The sequence below is a fragment of the Zalophus californianus genome, chromosome 2 (assembly GCF_009762305.2).
Source record: "Zalophus californianus isolate mZalCal1 chromosome 2, mZalCal1.pri.v2, whole genome shotgun sequence".
In the NCBI taxonomy this organism is placed as follows: domain Eukaryota; kingdom Metazoa; phylum Chordata; class Mammalia; order Carnivora; family Otariidae; genus Zalophus; species Zalophus californianus.
In genome coordinates this window covers 92,705,588-92,724,924 of record NC_045596.1, presented here as the reverse complement: position 1 = coordinate 92,724,924, position 19,337 = coordinate 92,705,588, and the positions used below count along the sequence as shown (strand labels likewise).

At 35.5% G+C, this 19,337-nt stretch overlaps 1 protein-coding gene across 2 annotated transcripts; it reads right to left on the bottom strand.

Moving 5' to 3' along the window:
• Nucleotides 1-335: 335 nt before the first annotated feature.
• On the bottom strand, nt 336-19,324 carry LARP7 (La ribonucleoprotein 7, transcriptional regulator). 2 transcript variants are annotated; one of them, XM_027599162.2, is made up of 13 exons: nt 19,171-19,324; nt 12,442-12,645; nt 12,012-12,112; nt 11,835-11,918; nt 11,532-11,696; nt 11,348-11,441; nt 10,930-11,277; nt 10,692-10,836; nt 8,894-9,042; nt 7,859-7,977; nt 4,543-4,702; nt 4,223-4,314; nt 336-625 (listed from the first exon to the last, which is right to left on the bottom strand). In XM_027599162.2, the coding sequence occupies exons 1-13, from the start codon at nt 19,256-19,258 to the stop codon at nt 545-547; spliced, it is 1,830 nt and encodes a 609-aa protein (XP_027454963.1). In that variant the 5' UTR covers nt 19,259-19,324; the 3' UTR covers nt 336-544. The 2 variants fall into 2 exon arrangements, with proteins under 2 accessions (XP_027454963.1, XP_027454964.1); XM_027599163.2 differs by having other exon boundaries at nt 10,930-11,274; nt 19,171-19,319.
• Between the last annotated feature and the right edge of the window lie 13 nt (nt 19,325-19,337).

The window sequence follows — 19,337 nt, the reverse complement described above, 5'->3', positions numbered from 1 at the left end:
CATTTTATTTTGTCTAACCTCATTTATGAGAAACAAACTCAATACTTTTAAAGTTTTAACATTTTAATTGGAAATAGTTCATATGGCCAATTCAGTGGAAGCTCAGATAAGCAAAGTGCAATAAACAGAATGAAATATCACACATAAGTCTCTGTATAAATCAACATGGAAAGATATTTGAAAAGGAAAAAACAAATTACAAAATAAGTAGAGTGAGTGCATTGTCATTTTTTCTAAACTATGTAGTATTATTTTTGCAAATGTTATTGTTTTCGTAATACAAAAACAAAATTAAATGATAATGTTCAAAACATTTACTAAATCACTTTGTGGTCGATTTGTGTAAGATATTGTCAGCAAATAAAATGTTTTTAATGAAAAACTGTGGTATACAATTTACTTGTCTGAAGAAAAAGTCTTACTTACAAATTAAAGAACAATTAACATAGGTTTCAGAAAAACTATTACTACCAAAATAAAATGGATTTCCTAAGAAAAGTTCAAGTGTCCAGTGAAATCTTAAGAGGTGACCCAAAACCGGTTCTCAATCATATTCAGAAAATCTAATATGTTTACTTGCTTGTTGAGTCTTTGCAAGTCTAATCTTTTCAGCTTTGGTGATTAACTGTGGAGAAAGAAATTAGAAATTATAACGTATTGTATACCTAAAACAAAAAGATAATCATGAGTAAAAAATTTCACAACTATCAGTTTGAATAAAATTTTTTTAAAAGAGAGAAAGGTAGACGAATGAGATAAACTAAGCTTAGGCCAAATCAATTACAGAGAGAACTGTTTGGGATTATGGTTTATAAAGTATAATAGATATTACATCTTAGAATCACTAAAACACTCCCACTGTCCTTCCACATCACTGAGAATTTTTCAATTAAAAACAACCACTCCATCCTGGAAATTTTTAACCTTTTAGGAAGGTTCAGCACCCATATTTGTTAGTTGTTTCATATCCCCTTGGGCTTGAGTATTAATTACTTGAGTAATCATTATTTGAATGAAGACAGTGTATTTTGGGCTGAGTGCTACATAAAGGTTTGCTTATAAATTTGAAAATTAAAATATTCCAACTAAGGATCTGCTATTAAGAGTAGTTATTATTTATTATACCCTTACATAAATACTTTATTTTTTTAATTTTATTTTTAATTTTTTTTTAAAGATTTTGTTTATTTATTTGACAGAGAGAGAAAGCTAGAGAGGGAACACAAGCAGGGGGAGTAGGAGAGGGAGAAGCAGGTTCCCCACCAAGCAGGGTGCCCAATGCGGGGCTTCATTCATGGCCTGAGCCAAAGGCAGACGGTTAACGACTGAGCCACTCAGGCACCCCTCATTTTTAAAAATTTTAAAAGAGATTTTATTCTTAAGTAATCTCTATACTCAACATGGGGCTTGAAATCACAACTCCAGGATCAAGAGTCACGCATTCCACTGACTGAGCCAGTTAGATGCCCTTTTAATATTTTTAAAGAAGGCAAATGAAATTATGTGGAATGTAGAAGACCATTTAAGATGGCTAAATATTCCAAAAGTTTTCTTGATGTAAAAATTTTAAATATCTTCTGTAGCTTTGAAAGAAATGAAAATCTTGTTCTATTAAAAATACAGATTCTAATTAAGTGTTCACTAGAGATTCATTAAAGTGGTGACTGTGGCCATTGGCAGGAAGTCACTTTTATTTTTTAGTTTCTTAAAATGTTTACTAAATCATTAAAAGTTTACTTAAAAGTTAAAGAGTGTGAGTCAGCCTATAGATAGACTGGCTGGACAAGTTAAAAAAAACAAGTATTTAACGAAAAAATTCAAATATAACTCTGTTCACATATTTTGTGAATTCTGCCTTTACCTGCTACTGAATATCTGACTATGGGTAATTTGTAGCGAAAAGACCTTGGTGATAAAAACATTTCAAATATGCTTTAAAAGATAAAGACAAATGAGAAAAGACTCACTCTGTTTCCAGTAGCTGTTATCTAATTTTACCAATGTGCTCAGGGTGATAGGGAAGACAACAAAGGCTTGGTCTAGCAAGAGTGAGTGAGACCCTATCTGGCAGATATTTCCTTCATCTTACTATCTTTTCTGAGAGGTCTTTACCCACAAAGAATAACTTTTTCCTTCACTTATTCCTCTTTCTGTCTTTTAATTCTGTATAAACTGATTGGGGCTTAGGAAACTGTCCCCAGTCTCCTTCTACTTCATAAGGTGAAAATTAATTTAGTATCAGTTTATTGATTTATTATCAGTGCTTTTCTTCAATTCAATTATGGACCAAGTAATATAACATTACTGTGGAAACGTAAAGCTGTCGTATGAGAAAAGTGCTAATGTCATACTTTCAGCTGCTAAAATTTTTTCTAAATATGTAACTCCCTTTAATAAGGTGCTTTACTCCCAGCATTCTAGCTTTAATAGCCTCCTTACCTTCAAGGCTTCTGCAGTTTCTGCTGCTTGTGCCTGGAAAGCTGTGCCTTTAAAATCTCTGGCTTGCTTGCTCACATTAAGTGTCTTAATGTCACTTTCAGAGAACTTCCTGGACAACCTCACCTGATGGAAAGCTATCTCATGATACCCTTTGATTATTTCTACACAATACCTGTCATCACCTGTCCTAAACTGTTCATCTGTAAACTTCATGAAACCAGGGAACTGTGTTACTCCTGGCTCTATCCCCAGTTCCTAGAACAGTGGGCAACAAAAATGAGCACTCAAAAAATATTAATTAAATAAATTATCAAAAAAGTCGACTGCATACTAATTGTCTCCTCTGAAAAGCCTGTACAATACCTACTTTGTGTGGTGCCATATTTTCACTTTATGATAGAAGTCTACTTTCATAGTTTCAGCTACGATCCTATACTGTTTATGAAACAAATCACGCTAAGAAAAAGCTTGGTGGTACAATAGATAAATGAGATCAGAAAACAACTTTCCAACTGAATAACAGAGCTATACATTGTTTTCCAACCCAATTTATAAAACTCCCTAGTCAGTGTTTATTTCCTCGCCTTTAATTTATGGAGATCAGATCTTTCTGGAAAACAAAATGACTAATTCCTACTTTTAAAAACAGACACAACTTAAATGAAACTTCACACCAATTAGGATAACAATTACTTAACAAAGTGATTTCATTTTAGTCGTGAGTGCTGGATCAATGATTTTAACATTTAAATAATCTCAAGCAGGCTTTGAAATTAACACCTCATAGACCTGAATGAGTCTTTAGGGAGGAAGGAGGCCTTCCCACATATCAGCAAATTCAGTCTGTATTCATGCAAACAGAATTAACAAAGACCAGTAGGAAACCTCCCCCGCACCCAAATAATCTTAAATTCCAATGAATCCTAGGCAATGCAAGGCTGATGAAAAAGCACTAGATTTTTATGTAATAAAACAAAAATAGAATTAGAATCCTAAATCAACAAACCTAAAACACAGAAAGTATGATTTTAAGTGCTAATAAATCATAGAAGAATGCATAACTTTTGATATTTTTCTAATAAGCATTTAAAAATTTTGATAATAGTATTAGTTTTTATGTGCCCTAATTTGTCCTAAGCACTTCAAGATGTACTAATCTTTTACACATATAATAATGTTTTAAAAGAATAAACGTTACAGCTCACAAGCAACAGTAAGTATGATAAATTACTCGGTGTCATTTAAAACAAAATTACTGAGAGTTTTGCTTTAAATTATTTCATGTATTTAAGCTTGTTTCCTTCACTTGTTGAGTATTCTAGAGAAAAAGGAATTAAGCTTATCTTTGCTACAGCAAACTTTATTCATAAAGTTTCCCAGTATTATCTGGTGGAGGCTCCTATCTTTAAAAACTACACTCTCAAATATGTTGTGTTTTACCATTAAGACAATCTTGAAATAATCATTTACTACCAAACTACAAAACACAGCAGCAAGAATCAATACTGTTTAAATTGCCACCACTAGTTACAGTAAAAAAAACAAGAAAACTCTCAATTATGCACCCCTATGGGGAAAATAATTCTAATTTCATGTATTTCAAAATCTAAAAAAACAAGTATTCTCTCACAATCTAAAATGCAGTATATACCAGGTAAATCTTTGTTGTGTCTAGCAAAACCAAGGTTATTTTAGGGCTACACATTACTGACTTTCAGAAAACATTCAAGCGAATGCTGAATTTAGGCTACTGAACAACAACAAAAACCAAAAAATGAATTACCTTCTCAGTGCCTCTCTTCTTTTCACGAGGCTGATTAAGTTTGGCCTGCCTATCTACCAAAATCTTCTGCCAATACCTCTGCTCATGGTCACCTTAAAAAGAAAAAACGACAATCACTGATACATATGAAGAAATGTATTCAAGGCATTAATCACATTTCAATAAAAAAACTATAGTTGTCTGATTATATTTAATACTACTTTATGCATATCAGAATATGAAAATTAAACTAATCTTACTAGCCAAACTCAGAAAATACAACACAATCACCCCTAGATAAGAATTATTAAAAAAAAAAAAAAGATTCTACGAATTTTTACCAGAAAGGATCTCGAGGTTCCAGCAGTGTTTCTTTTTAATTTCTGTATATGCGTTTATTACAGCTTGAGCATCCTCAGGAGTTTTAAATCTAGCATGGCACTCTGTATCTCCTTCTAGCAAATCAACATAAACAACTTCCGAGATTGCTGCCAAAGTATCCTGCATTAGAATTTAGAAAGACTTTAAATAAATAATAAAAAAGTTTCACAATAATCTTAAAATTATTCCCATGGTTGTGACAGAATGTACTATATAAGTCAGCCATATACAGTTTAAAATGAGGAATGACTATCCACGTTAACATTTCTTCTAAAATATACACAAATATCTTTTAATGATTTTTTATTTTTAACTAATCTCTACTCCTGATGTGGGGCTCGAATTCAAAATCCCAAGATCAAGAGTCGTACACTCCACTGACTGAGCCAGCCAGGCACCGGTAACACACACACAAATACTCTTAAAAATTGACTTGAACAAAGTTGGGAACTCCAATCATAACTTTCTTTTAATCAAGCACAATCCTAAAATATTAACTAGAATGGCAACACTGCACAAGGACAACAGATTTGTAGAGCAGAATGTACAAGTAATTTCCCCCAAATGCCAGATAAGAGGGTTCCAAGTCTCAGTGCAGTTACAATGAATGAAATTAAAAAATAAAAAACCCACAATGGATTGGTGGACAAGGTGTTTACACTCATCTATACAAAATCACTTATGACCTAAAATGAAAAAAATTAAATTTTGACTCATGAAAAAGTTTCCTGGGAACCTACAAAAATTCTAGGTTCCCGAGCAGATCTCTGGGATTATAGCTCAAGAGCTCATACTTTCTTTTTTAAGATTTTATTTATTTATTTGACAGAGAGAGATACATCGAGAGAGGGAACGCAAGCAGCGGGAGTGGGAAAGGGAGAAGCAAGCTTCCCGCTGAGCAGGGAGCGCGATGCGGGACTCGATCCCAGGATACTGGGATCATAACCTCAGCCCAAGACAGACGCTTAACGACTGAGCCACCCAGGTGCCCCAAGAGCTCATACTTCCTGATGAAATACCTAAAGAATCTCCTCTGAACAAGTAGTGGTCAGGCAGCAAGGAAGTTTTACCTATAATGCCTGCTGTGAGGGCAAATTAACGAGATTCCTGCATTTCTAATTATTTTTTCCCAGCATGTTCTTAGGTGTAAACAATGCAATTATGCAGGAATGTTACATAATTCTTCATCAACGTCCATTCAGAAAGCTAAAGATATCACTGGAGATTCCCAGTTTAAAAAAAACGTTTTGCCTACCCTGGCCTCCTTTCTTTTTGACTCAAATTTCAAGCCACAAGGAATTTAGATTACTTTTAGATGTTAGATTTTTAAAGTCTGAATTACAGAAAAACTGAGCAATAGGTGAAAATATTTGATCATAAAACAAGAAAAGTTTAAAACCTACAAAGCCAGGGACTAAGTCTTAACTCATCCCTACTCTTAGCATACTGCCTATCTCAAAGTAGGCACTTAATAAATGATTGCTACTTCAATGAAAAAATAAGATAACTGGAGAGAAATATACTTGCCAATTCCTCCCATTTCCCTATATACTTAAGTACTAAATTTAGACACAAAGCAAGACAAATAATTGGTATCAAGTTGACGAAATTTGATGTATTAGGTGGTGTATTAGATAAATCAAATATAATTGATTTATCAGATAGATTACTACAATTCAAAAGGTATTTACGATATGCACTATGTTAGGCTAATCTCCTGACTAAACCCTTCTTTAAAAGACAAATTAGCCTGGTAATCACAAGGGCAAGTCAGACAACAGTAAATCATCATTGTAACTCAGTTTTTGTTGATTTTGATGATGACAAATGAAGAATGTTTAATTGATACACTATTTAGATAATAAAAAGGTCTTTGGTGAATATAATTAAAGTCTATGACAATTATTCCAAAGAGCAAACTTTACCTAATTTTATTTTTAAATCTTTTGCAACTTGACTAACCACAGCATCATTTACATCCTGTTTTTAATCCTTCTGACCTGAAATTCTATACTGCTACCATACTCTGAAATTCAAGTTGGTAATACCAATTTGGATCTGCCAAATTCCTCATCAATATCATAAACAGAATCTAAATTTATGTTAGTGATAGCTACAAGATTTTACAGGATAGAAACAGAATTTTAGATAGAGTGTTCACAAGATAATTACAGTGAGAAACCTCATTTATGCAAGTTAAAAAACGTGACTGGTAGGAGTCTATGCAAACCCAAAACATACTGCATGATGATGAATGTCAGTATAACAATTTTAAATATATTTGCTATGCTTAAGGACATTTTACACAGGAATATGTCAATAAGAATGAAATATGTTTTGTTGGTACAAAAGGTTGTTCGAAGATAAAATATGTAAGTAAAAAAAGATTGTAGAGCAATAAATGTAGTAATTTGTAAATTATGTAAAACTCTATTTGCATACCCATACAAAATTTTTTTAGCTTTTCAAAATATTTTAACTTTTCTGTAATTGTTTCACATTTTTAAAACAGCACAAACTGAAAATACAACATTTTAAAAATAAAATTAACAAAAGCTCTTTTCTCCAAAAAATCCTGCATTTCTCCCAGGAAAAAAATTTCTCAATTTCCAAGATGACTAACAAACAAAAATTGTTTATGGTAAGTTAAAAATAAGCATATTATCCCTTTTATATGAAAATAGTCCTGACTTTTTTTAGGTCACAAAATCTTTTAAGAATCTATTGAAAGCTAATGAAAACAAATTACAAACTCTTTAGTTTGCTACAAAAATCAGACAATAGCAGATGATTAAAAGTTTAAAATAATTTCAGATGAACTGTAATGTTGATTAAATCTTCAAAAAGTTTTGACATTATTTTCTAAAACCCATTTTCTCTGAAAACAGATAATGTCCCCTAAATAAGTAATATTATGACAGCATTTTACTATTTTTATTCTTTTAAGTTATAATGACCACAGTAAGGCCTGTTCATTCAACTACACAACAGTCAACTATTAAGGGCACCAAGAAAAATAAGCACAAAGTGCAGTTCTACAGAAAGATGTTTCAACTGTACTCATTGCAAAATCTGATCCAGTGAAGAATTTCATACTGCAGATTTTGCTTGAAGTCAAACACAAGAGTTACTGTGGAATCAAATCCTAGAAGTATTTTTCCAGAGGAATCAATTCTGATTTGATTTTCTTTGTTTTCTATAATGCAAAACATTTTCAGACCAGTAAATTTTAAAGAGGAAAGAGCAACAACTATCCTTGACACACAAAAGCATTACCCTGACTTGTTTCCTGCCAGGTAGAGGCTCAGTGCTAATGATCTTCACAATCACGCCACTCACAAACTGTGGTCCTGCTGCATTAACCTTTTCCTGGGGACAACCCTCTTCACTGTTTGCTGTTGGTTTGCAAAGGAAAGACCAGAAATAAGCCTCTTACACTTAATAATTTAATACTTAGTAGGCCCACTTGAGAATAAAAACAATGATTTCTTAGGCTGATTTAAATAATTCAAATTTACTTAATTTAAATTTAATTGTAAAATAAGTAATTTACTAAAGTATGCTGGATGCCATACTGCTTATTGCAGATTAGCATGAAATAAATACCAAAAGTTTTATTACTCTAATTGCAAAGTATAGTTAGAGGAACACTTGTAAAACCTTAAATAAGAAAACCTGCCCCGTTTCCCTTAACCGAATAATAAAGCACTTTACTTAATAAAGAAATAAACAGAATAATATGTAAAATATTCTAGAAACATTATGATTAAAATGTGAAAATTTGTATTTTCAACTTATAAGAATTCAAAATACATCTTAATATATTAGGATAAAATTACAGATGAGAAATTACAATTTTTGTTGCTATAAACTTGCTCAATTCATAAACTAGGTACTCATTACTAAACATGATTAAGAATGCAAACTTAAATCAGTAAAAAAGACACCCTAAGTCTACTATTTTTTTTTTAGTCGTCTGTATGACCCAATGTAGGTCTCAAACACATGACCCTGAGATCAAGAGTCGCATGCTCTTCTGGGCCAGCCAAGTGCCACAAAAAAAGAGATTTTATAACAACCATTTCAAATATTCTTATATCAAGCATAAATAGCACATTTGGGATACCATGACAAATCAGTAATTCCTCTAATAACTACATTATATATTTAAGTTTTTAAAAAATTAAGATTTGGTGCTCGGTTCGGCAGCACATATACTAAAAAAATTAAGATTTATCCTATAATAACTCAGAAATAGTATGTCAGTATATAAATATGATATAATGCTACAACTATCATAGTGCTGTTTACTTTTTTCATTTTTTATCTCAGACGTAGTAGGTACTCCGTTTGTTTCCATTTTTGACTCCAATTTTATTTGCGATATTGTTTTTTTTAAAGAAGCCATGCTGGCTTTTTGCAGTGCTAAATACTCTTTTTTCAAATCCATCCATTCGCTCCTGTAATGAAAAGAATGTACTTTTGAAGTAGTGAACACAGATGAGCAAATAAAAATATCTAAATACATACATTTAGTGTCTTGTAACCACTTCTAACTTTTCCTTCTTTAAACACAAACATTCAAATTACTTCTTGAGTTCTAAGTGATCCAGGAAATATGAAAAGGGGAGTTTAGTTTCCCCTGACCCAACACTGAGATTAATGTTTTAAACTTGGCAATTCATGAATATGCTTCAAATGTCTCTATTTATGAAAACAAAAGCTTTGAATTAATTAGCTAGTAACAATTAGTCATCTTTGGGGGAATAATGGCCGATTATAATTTAAAGATTATTTGTTAAACTGCTTCCAATTTGAGAGAGAGAACATTCCTTATTATTTACTTGAATCAAAAGGAATTTCTAAGAAGAAAAAAACACCCCATGGAAGCATTTTATTTATTTACATACATTTAACATGTAGATGTTTCTTCAAACAGCTAGAGCTTCCCCAGATAGAAACACAATGCCCCTCCAGGCTCCACAGGCGCACTCATTGTTACTCTAATCTATGCCATCAAACCAGCAGATAGGGCCCTTTTTTTTTTTTTTTTAAAGAGGAGGATATCTTGTGGTAATGGTCTTAGCAGTTATTATTGACATCTGTATACTTCAAAAAAAAAAGTATCCAGACCCACCCAGGATCATACATTCCCTGAGAGCTGATACATTAGAATAACAAAAACCTCTTGTAATGATTCTCTGAGATAAAAAGGCAAAAGGAATTCAGCAGTTAAGAATAGTATAAATACAAGTGCCTGAAGTCCTTGCCTTTTAACCTTCAAGAGGAAGACAGACACTTGGGAGTACGATTCAGGAAAGCTAGGAAAACCTCTCTTCCCAATTCCCAAAGGTATGGTATTTTTCTTCTCTTTTATTTTTTCCTTGGCTTCCACCCCTTGAGTGGATTGGACTCCCTTTAACTTTAACATGGAAGTACTTTCTTTGACTTTTAAAATAGTAAGTGCTTCCATGTTTTAGTAGAAGTGAACCCAAATTCTTCCTCCTGATGTAATATGGCAAGTCCTTGATAGAGCCCAAGGGGATTCCCCTTTGCTTTAACATGGGGGTACCTGCTGTGTAAAACAAAAGTAAGTGCTTCCATGTTTCAGTGGAGGGGTCTCCAAATGGACACAGTTTTATCTCAAAGCTTGCTTTACAGGTTAAAGAATACTAATGATTCACGTTTTCTCCAAGACTGGGCTCCCCACCACTTAAACGTGGATGTACTTGCTTTGAAACTAAAAAAGTAAGTGCTTCCATGTTTTAGTGATGGTAAGTCTTACTTTTACATTTTAGAAGTTCACAAGAGTCCCTCACCGAACTGCCCGTCTGTGGTATACCTAAGCTTTAATTTTAAGTCTGTTAAGGAACACCCTCTACTTTAACATGGAGGCACTTGCTGTGATATGCTGAAAATAAGTGCTTCCATGTTTTAGTGTGGTGGTTCCTTTTTAATTCTCAGTTACCTTAAACCCACAATCTGCAGATCTTGGCTACATGCCATGACTGTTGCTAATATGCAACTCTGTTCAATACAAATTGGAATTGCACTTTAGCAATGGTGATGGAGAGGGTCAATTTTCATCAGAATTGTATCATCTACTTACTTTGAAAGGACTCTTAATGGTATAACCTCTTCTCCCATTTTGTGCCTCTCTTTGTGTTTTTTCTTATGCTTCCTTTTTGCTTTTAAAAGGGATCCATCTTTTACATCTCCAGCATCCTTTTCCTCTTCAGTAGAGACTTCCAAATCTTAATTTTTAAAATATCAAAAAATAAACACAAGTTTACATGTAAGCACCTTTTTATTCATCTTACTAACATTTACCTTAAAGTTGTCGATACCTTTGTTCTCTTTGGAAACTTCTTCTTTTTTAATGTTGTCTTTCTGAGTAATTTTCTTTACTTTTGACCTGGGAGTTGGGTATTCTGCTTCTTCAGATATACTTCTCTTCCTCTTCCCTGTTCTGACTACAGGTAAACTCGATACTTCCTGTCTTTCCCGTTTTTTCTTTTTTTTTGAGGGTGGCTTTTGGGGTTCAGTTGTTTCTACTTCTGATCCCTCAGACGTGGTCCTGGATCTTTTCATTTTACCAACACTCTCCTTACTTGTGTCCATATTTGACTCTTCGGTCTGGATATTGTCTTCCTTCTTCATTCGGCCTTTTTTCTTCTTCTTCTTTTTCTTTTCTTCTGTAACAATACTATCATTAGTTTTCATTTTCCTTCAACTACATTTACTTAAAAATTAAATATTAATTACCTGATACTCGAAGCCCAGGAATGGGCTTATTTTTTACTGTCTTAGGAAATATACCAGGTTTTCTTGGTGCTTCTTCTGGTGGGTTGTTAAGAAACTGAAAAATCAAATTAAAACCAACCAATTTTGTTACTCCTTTGAAACACTTGCTAATTTTTTTGCTTTTCCTTTTAGGTTCTGGACCTACCTCAATAGCTTTTGCTGCTTGTTCTTTTGTTTCAAATTCCACAAAGGCAAATCCCTTTGGATCTCCAGTAGATTTATAATGTGGTATGCTTATATAAACAACGTTGCCACATTTCCCAAATACTCTTTCAATCCAGCTGTGATTAACATTTTTGGGAAGTAATTCCTACAATAAATTAGAAGCAATATTAAATAGAAGTACTTTCTCAAGGTCAATAAATTTTTACTTGTAATATAAAAATGTTTGTCTTTCTTTTACTGCGATCGCCAGCCCTGAACTTTTCTTCTTAAATGGCTTACTTACCACATACACTGTCCTTTCATCCTCATCTTTTGGTCGTTCACCCAGTGGCTTTTTTCTCCTGATTCTGGTGCCTTCTAAGTCCAGCTTTGAAATGGGCACATGAGGTGATTATGTTTTATGGATTTTATTAAACTAATATGATTGTGATTCAATAAATTGTAATGTAACAATTCTTACCTCCACAACAGATGAACTTTTCAGTGCCCTGGCTATTAACTTTCCATCTGTGGTCAATTTTTTCATTTTGTTGAAAGACACGAGGAGTGATATATCAACATCTAACAAATGCAAAAGTTAATACAGAATGTATATATGCTAAACCGGAGTTCAAATGCATTTTGGTAATTAAATCTGCCTCTCTAGGTGTGTAGACTGTCACATAGCTCTTACCTAACCATGAGCTTTTTAGGAGCTCCACCACACAAACTTTAGAATGTCATCAGATAACCCCACAAATGTCTGTCCTTAAAGGCTGAAATGAGCTATAATTTTCATGTGGAAGAAAACCATAATGTATAAAATGTATGCCATTCAGTACATGGCATGGTAATGTCACATTGTGTTAGTATCTATAAACTGGTTGCATTTTACAGTGAAGTAAACTTACATCCATCTCTGGACTTTTCTATTTGTTCTCGAAGAAATCTATCCTTGTGAAGATTTGCATCTCCAAACCAGAAGTCCACTTGCTTAGCAATATCTGCAAGCACTTGTTTAACTCGGGACCGTTTCTTTTTTTCTACTTCTTTTTTCTTTTCACTGCTTTCTTCTTCCATTGTCTTTTCTTGATTTACACTTTCAGTTTCCATTCCTGTTCATTGAAAAAAAATACAGGAAAATATTCAGATTAGCCTTTAATTTGCCCGAGGGCTTAATAGACAAAGTTGGCTGGCAGAGGACAAACTTTGGGGTAACACTTGCAATTAGCCTTGTGGTTTTTTCAATTTTTTGATCTTTTTATCTTACCTGTTTGCTTTTCATTTGCCTTCTTTTTAGTTTTAAATTACCTTCTACATCATAAATCATAGCTTTAGTTTTTGATATACTTTATACTGTACGACCAGATTATCTTCATGTAGTATAAACTCTATATCTGACCAAACTACACTTTTAAGTCATTAAGTCAAAGTGTAAGATTAAGGTAAGGGATTTAGATATTGTCCATCTTGACAAACTCATAAATACACAATCTCCAATGAAATAAGTTGATTCTTGTTTTTGATTAAATTTTTTTAAAGATTTATGTAATTGAATAGTTGTAATTTTTTTTTTTTTTTTGAGACTGAGAGAGGAAAGCATGAGCAAGAGGAGGGGCAGAGGGAGAAACAGGTGCCTTGCTGAGCAGGGAGCCCAATGCGTGGCTCAATCTCAGGACCCCAGGATCAAGACCTGAGCTGAAGGCAGATGCTTAACGGAGCCATCCAGGTGCCCCAAGATTTTATTTTTAAGTAATCTCTGTACCTAAAGTGTGGCTTTAATTTACAACCCCAAGATCAACGGTCCCATGCTCTATACTGACTGAGCCAGCTTGGTGCTCCTTAACTGTTAATTTCTGTTCACTAGAAGCGGAATTCAAATGGTAAGCTTTTTCTTTTCCAGGGGACCTTCCCATCCCAGTGTTTCTTGGACAGCAATTCCCAAGCCCTTCCTTGAGTCACTTTGCATGCCTCTTGTTCCCTCAGCTCTAGCCATACTGGTGGTCATCTAGCTTTTCCTAAAATTTAGCTGGCAAATCTTCAACTGAGGGCCTTCTGAATTTGCTGTTCTCACTCAAACACTTAACCCCTAGATAACATGGCTTGTTCCCTTACTTGGTAAGTCTTGTTCAAATGTCACCTCAATGAAGTCTACCACAGCCATATTTAAAACTTCAAATTTCTGGACAGATACTCTTTATCTCCCTTATTTTTTCCCATTACACTTACCTTCTAACATTATTGTACAATTTTTATTCTTTTTCCTTCCTAGAATGTAATATTAATGAAATCAGGTTTTTGTCTGTTTGTTTACTGATGCATTCCCATTCCCTGGCACAGAGCAGTCACTCAAAAATTTGTTGAATGAATTATCATCTTCACTGAATCGCTAGAGGTACATACACAAAAATAAGTAAATGAACAAAGGCCTGAGATGGTGCAGGTCTGCCTGAGAAAAACCCCTAAACATGGTTTTCCCATACTGTATTTCCCAGGCTCCCATAATAGGGTTTTCATGGGCACAGGAGAGTTAAGACATACGGAGAGAGTTTTTTCTGTCTCCTCTGTTGCACCATGGTGGGAGCCACTCTTAGTTGGTATGCAGGCCTTGAACCTAGGCAACCAGAATGACATCTGAGATCTGTGGGAAATAGGGGCTAAGGCTTTTACATATCCAGGTGACTTAAAACCACTTTGGCCCTTACCTGTGTTAGTCACACGTTTGTTGTAGGTAAAGGGGGGGAAGTAGATTTGGATTAATTGTGGAGTGTGTGTAAGTGCTGGCGCTGGGACTCCAGATGAGACGAAGATGCTGTCCCTACTATCTCTTCTGTCTTGTGGCCTTCTTTTAAGATTTTATTTATTTGTCATATTTGTCACAGAGAGGGTGAGAGAGCACAAACAGCAGGAGCAGCAGGCAGGAGAAGCAGGCTCCTGCTGAGCAAAGAGCACGATGCAGAACCTGATCCCAGGACCCTGGGATCCCGACCTGAGCCGAAGGCAGACGCTGGACCCACCAAGCCCACTGAGCCACCCAAGCGTCCCTGCCTTGTAGCCTTCTTTAACAGCAGTAAACATAGTATCAAAGCCTACTTGGACCCCTTCAGGCTGTCAGCCAGAATCAGTGACACCAGCAGCAATGGGGCAGAGAGTAACACATAGAAAATGTGTTTCAGAGTGACATCCAGTAATAGAGTACAAAGCCATTAAGGCATTTCACTTCCAATCTCCAACTAAACTTGCATTCTCACCAAAATCAACGGAAGAGTATTTTGGCACTTTTAAAACAGGCTGCAGTTGATTAACCAAGTGCCAATTTTGGAAAATATGCAAGTAAAGAAGTATTTATTGATATGCATATAAATTGGAGCTACTCATCAGAATTAATTATTCAAAAAAAACCCAATTAGGTGTAATTTAGTGCTGAATAACCATATTCCTCACCCCGTATTCTCCCTTTAACCCATCCTGTCAGGCTTCCCTTTCCACCATTCTAGTGAAACTGAAAACAGTGATCTCTACTGACTACTGGACCCCTCAGCAGTATCTGCAGTTAAACTCCCTCCTTGAAAACATTTTCTTCATTTGGCTTCCAGGAGAGTTTTCCTCCTTCTCAAATTCCTTTTCTGGACCATCCTACTTTGCTCTACCTTTATATGCTACCCCGAATTGCATTCTGTCCCGGGTTCCCTTTTTATCTCCACACATATCCTTTATGAGAGTCTCTGACTTTAAGCTCCCTAGTTCCATGCTGATGTTTCACAAATCTGTATTTTCCAGCACTGACTTCTCCCATTAGTTCCCTCCATTCCAATATTCAATTGTCCATTTGACATCTCCACTTATTTACCTTAAATATTTCTCTTAAAATGGCTAAACTGAACTATGAAATTTTAACAAATCTAAATTTGCCTTGTTTTCCCCATCTTGGAAAACACCAATCACAATATTGCTGAGAGCCCAAAATTCCAAAATCCTTCTTTTCGTCATACGCCACAACAAGTCCAGGAGCACTGTTAGGTCTACCTTTATAAAACATATGCTGAATAATGATACTTTTTATTTCTTTTATCACAACCACTTGGTCCACGGTATCATTGTGTCTTGCCTGAACTAGTGCAAGTACACTGTAACTTGTGCTTATTTCTACTCTTCTTTTTTTTTTTTTTAAAGATTTTATTTATTTATTTGAGAGAGAGAATGAGATAGAGAGAGAGAGCACGAGAGGGAAGAGGGTCAGAGGGAGAAGCAGACTCCCTGCTGAGCAGGGAGCCCGATGCGGGACTCGATCCTGGGACTCCAGGATCATGACCTGAGCCGAAGGCAGTCACTTAACCAACTGAGCCACCCAGGCACCCTATTTCTACTCTTCTTTCATTATCATCAATTCTCTAGACAGTAGCCAGAATAATCATCTAAATATGTAAACCAGAGCATGTCAATCTCTCAGAAAAAATCCTCCAAACGTTTCTTATCATACTCAAAATCCAAAGTCCTTACTGTGGTCTACTAGGCACTATTCGATCTGGCCTGGGGATATCTAACTTCATTTCTTACAATTCCTTCCAACAGGCTCACTCCAACTATGATATACTATTGCTCAAACATGCTAAGGCCATTCCCATTTCAAGGCCTTTGCTCTTGCTGTTCTGTTTACCCTTCCCACCACATCTGTAGGGATTACTCCTCTCTTCATTCAGGTCTCTATAAATGTCACTTTCTCAAAGATGCCTTTCTTTCACTCACTCTGAAACATTTCTGCTCTGACACTCTTAACACTACCCATTCCGTTACCACTTTGTATCCTCTTGTTGCTACCTGTAATTATAATTTCATTGTCTGTCTACCCCACTAGAATGCAAAAACTAGGAAGGCAGGGACTTTAGCTTGATCACAACCTAAATGTTTGTTAAATAATTAATGTATTTAAAAGGATCTCATACTGCAAAGTGTTAGGTATTTCAAGTTGTTTTGAAAGGGGGTAGATGTTTATAAATAAAATACAAATGAAAGCTACAAATTATCAATACAGCAGGATCCAATGCTAACTTTCCCTTTTGCAAAAACTCCACAAATTATAAAGGACAGACAACCAGCTCTCCAATTCCTTTCCTTGTTAGAGCCACCATCTAAGGAAATAAGAGGACAGAAGCACAGAAAATAAAAATTTTCCTGAAATCAGATTTTTTTTCCATCATTCTCATCTCAGAGACCTTCCTTCCTTCCCTCACTTAAGGGTTATTTTTGTGACTTGGAAAATTAAGTTCTAAAACTCTTGCCTAGTGCGCCTAACATATGTCTGCAATCTGTGATCTTAAGAAATATATTCTGTAGATAATCAAATATACCTTCATATATATAAAAGGAAGATTCGATTAACACAAAGTAACAAGATATGGTACAATTTACCTTCCCAGTGGAAAGGCTGGGGGGCGGAATCAGGAAGTTACTTTTTTCAGTCTTGATCTTGTAAGTCTACTTTCTCACACACTTGATAAAATGTAACATTATTACCATTTTATCATTTATCAATCCGTCACTAAGTCCTACCAATTCAACTTTTGGAACGGCTTTTATCTCCCTCCAGTATTTTCCACGAGTGTCCCTATAATACGGGAACAGTTTATAAACTGTTCTAGAAGTCATTTATCCTTCTCATAAGCTGTGTAACTTGTCTAAAACACAGACCTAATTTTATGATTTTAATGTTAAAACTTTCAACCTTAAAAATTCCTTAGCACCTTCTTATAAGTGTAAAAATTGTTGGAGCCAGGGACATCTAACTGGCTTCTAAACAGGGGCTTTAAACAAATAAAGTATGGTGTAACAATGGCAGTTACTTTACATATATTGTTTTAAATCCTCACAAACACAATTAGGTGGTTTCTTCCACCTTTTTTTTTTTTTTTAACAGAGACTTAAAGATCAAGGGAATTGATCAAAACTAGCTGGGTAAAAACAAGCTTGGGTAAGCAAATGAGCTCTGTTAAGTCTGACTCCCTCATATTTGCCTACCTTTTAGTAGAACCTTTTTAGCCTGTCATGATGCATTCTATGTTCTGACTCAAATATTCTTAACCTAAAGTCCATGGAATTTTGGGTGAGTTTCAAACATTCTTGTGAATTCTGTGAAATTGTTAAGAGATTTTAAACGGAATTTAAATATAAATTAATATAAAGTGAATATATGCCAAACATTTCAGTAATTAATCAAGGAACAAGTTAAGTGTTACAAACTGGTTCGGGGAGGGGGCGCTTGGCTGGCTCAGTCAGTAGAACATGAGACTCAATCCCAGGGTCGTGAGTTCAAGACCCATGCTGGGTGTGAGGACTACTTAAAATAAATAAATAAATAAATTTAAAAATATCATACTAAAAAAAAAAAAACTATTTCAGGGGCACCTGGGTGGCTCAGTCATTGGGTGTCTGCATTCGGCTCAGGTCATGATCCCAGGCCGCATCGGACTCCCTGCTCGGGGGGAGGCATGCCTCTCCCTCTCCACTCTCCCTGCTTGTGTTCTCTATCTCGCTGTGTCTCTCTGTCAAATAAATAAATCTTAAAAAAAAAAAAAACAAAACTACTTCGAAGGAGAATTAAAATATATAAACAATCAGGAACACTGAAAGGAATTTGTTAATAGATGCAAAAATGGTTAGGGCAATAATTGCAAAATTAATTACAAGACTAATTTCCATTATAATCATTTTCTACAACTTCCATAAACGTAAAATACCTCAATGACAATGAAGAAGATAACCTGGAAGTGAGCTAGACAAGATACCCAGTATTTCTTTTCTTGGCCATTTCAAGGTGTTTTTACAATTTCCCAACAAAATTACACGTGAAATGTCTTGCCATGTGCATGTATCTTCCTGGGAAGCTCATCCACAGCCTTCATCGTTCTTAGAGGAAATGGTGCGTCAAAAACGTTGTCACTGTTCTAGTCACGGCTGACCATTCAGAGGCACCAGAACACCCTTGCCTGTGTGTCTTTACTTTTTTGAATTAGTCTTGTTTTACTTACTTGCCTTATAAACCCCTATTCGATTTTCAAGGCCCACGTTAAATGGCATCTTACTCAATGTAGCTTTCTACAACCACGTCTCCCCTAATTTGTCTCCTTACCCATTTTCCCTCAAGCACATTAGGGCGCTCAGTACACTTCACTAGACACTTATAATTTGTTAGCTCCCTTCCGTAACTGGATTTTCCGATTCTTTGATGACAAAAACTAGAATCCTGAAAAAGAAAATGACTAACTTTAAAACAAGTCCTAACATTCGCTACCGTTTGGCCGCCAAGGCTCAGATCTAGGAAGTAAAGCAATTTTACCCTTGGCTAAGGCCCACCTCGGCACCCTTCCTTTCCCAAGTACGCCGCCAAACGCCGGGCAGGCCCCCAATCTCCCAAAGCCGGACAATACACGCCCCCAACCTCTGAAAACTGGAACTACAAGGGCGCCCAAAGGACTTTTGCGCATGCGTACAGAGAACTGGCACAAGCAAACTGATGGGTTTGTGGGAGGGGACGAAGTGAAAGGGACGACAGAAGATAGAATGGACTGCGTTAAAAAGGACTCAGAGGAAATGAAACCTCAGTCAACCTGAGCGACACTATCTACGGACTACTTGGAACTTACTCCGTTCAATTCCCAAAATACCGGGCCGGTGATGGCGTCCTTCAACCTTTTCGGCTCCAGATGCTTGTAGTCCTGGTTTCCGCGTCATAGGATGAGCGACACCGCTCTCCCGTACGCCTTGGAAAAGATGAGCACGGGACGGTGCGTCCGTCGCTTACGTCGCGGGC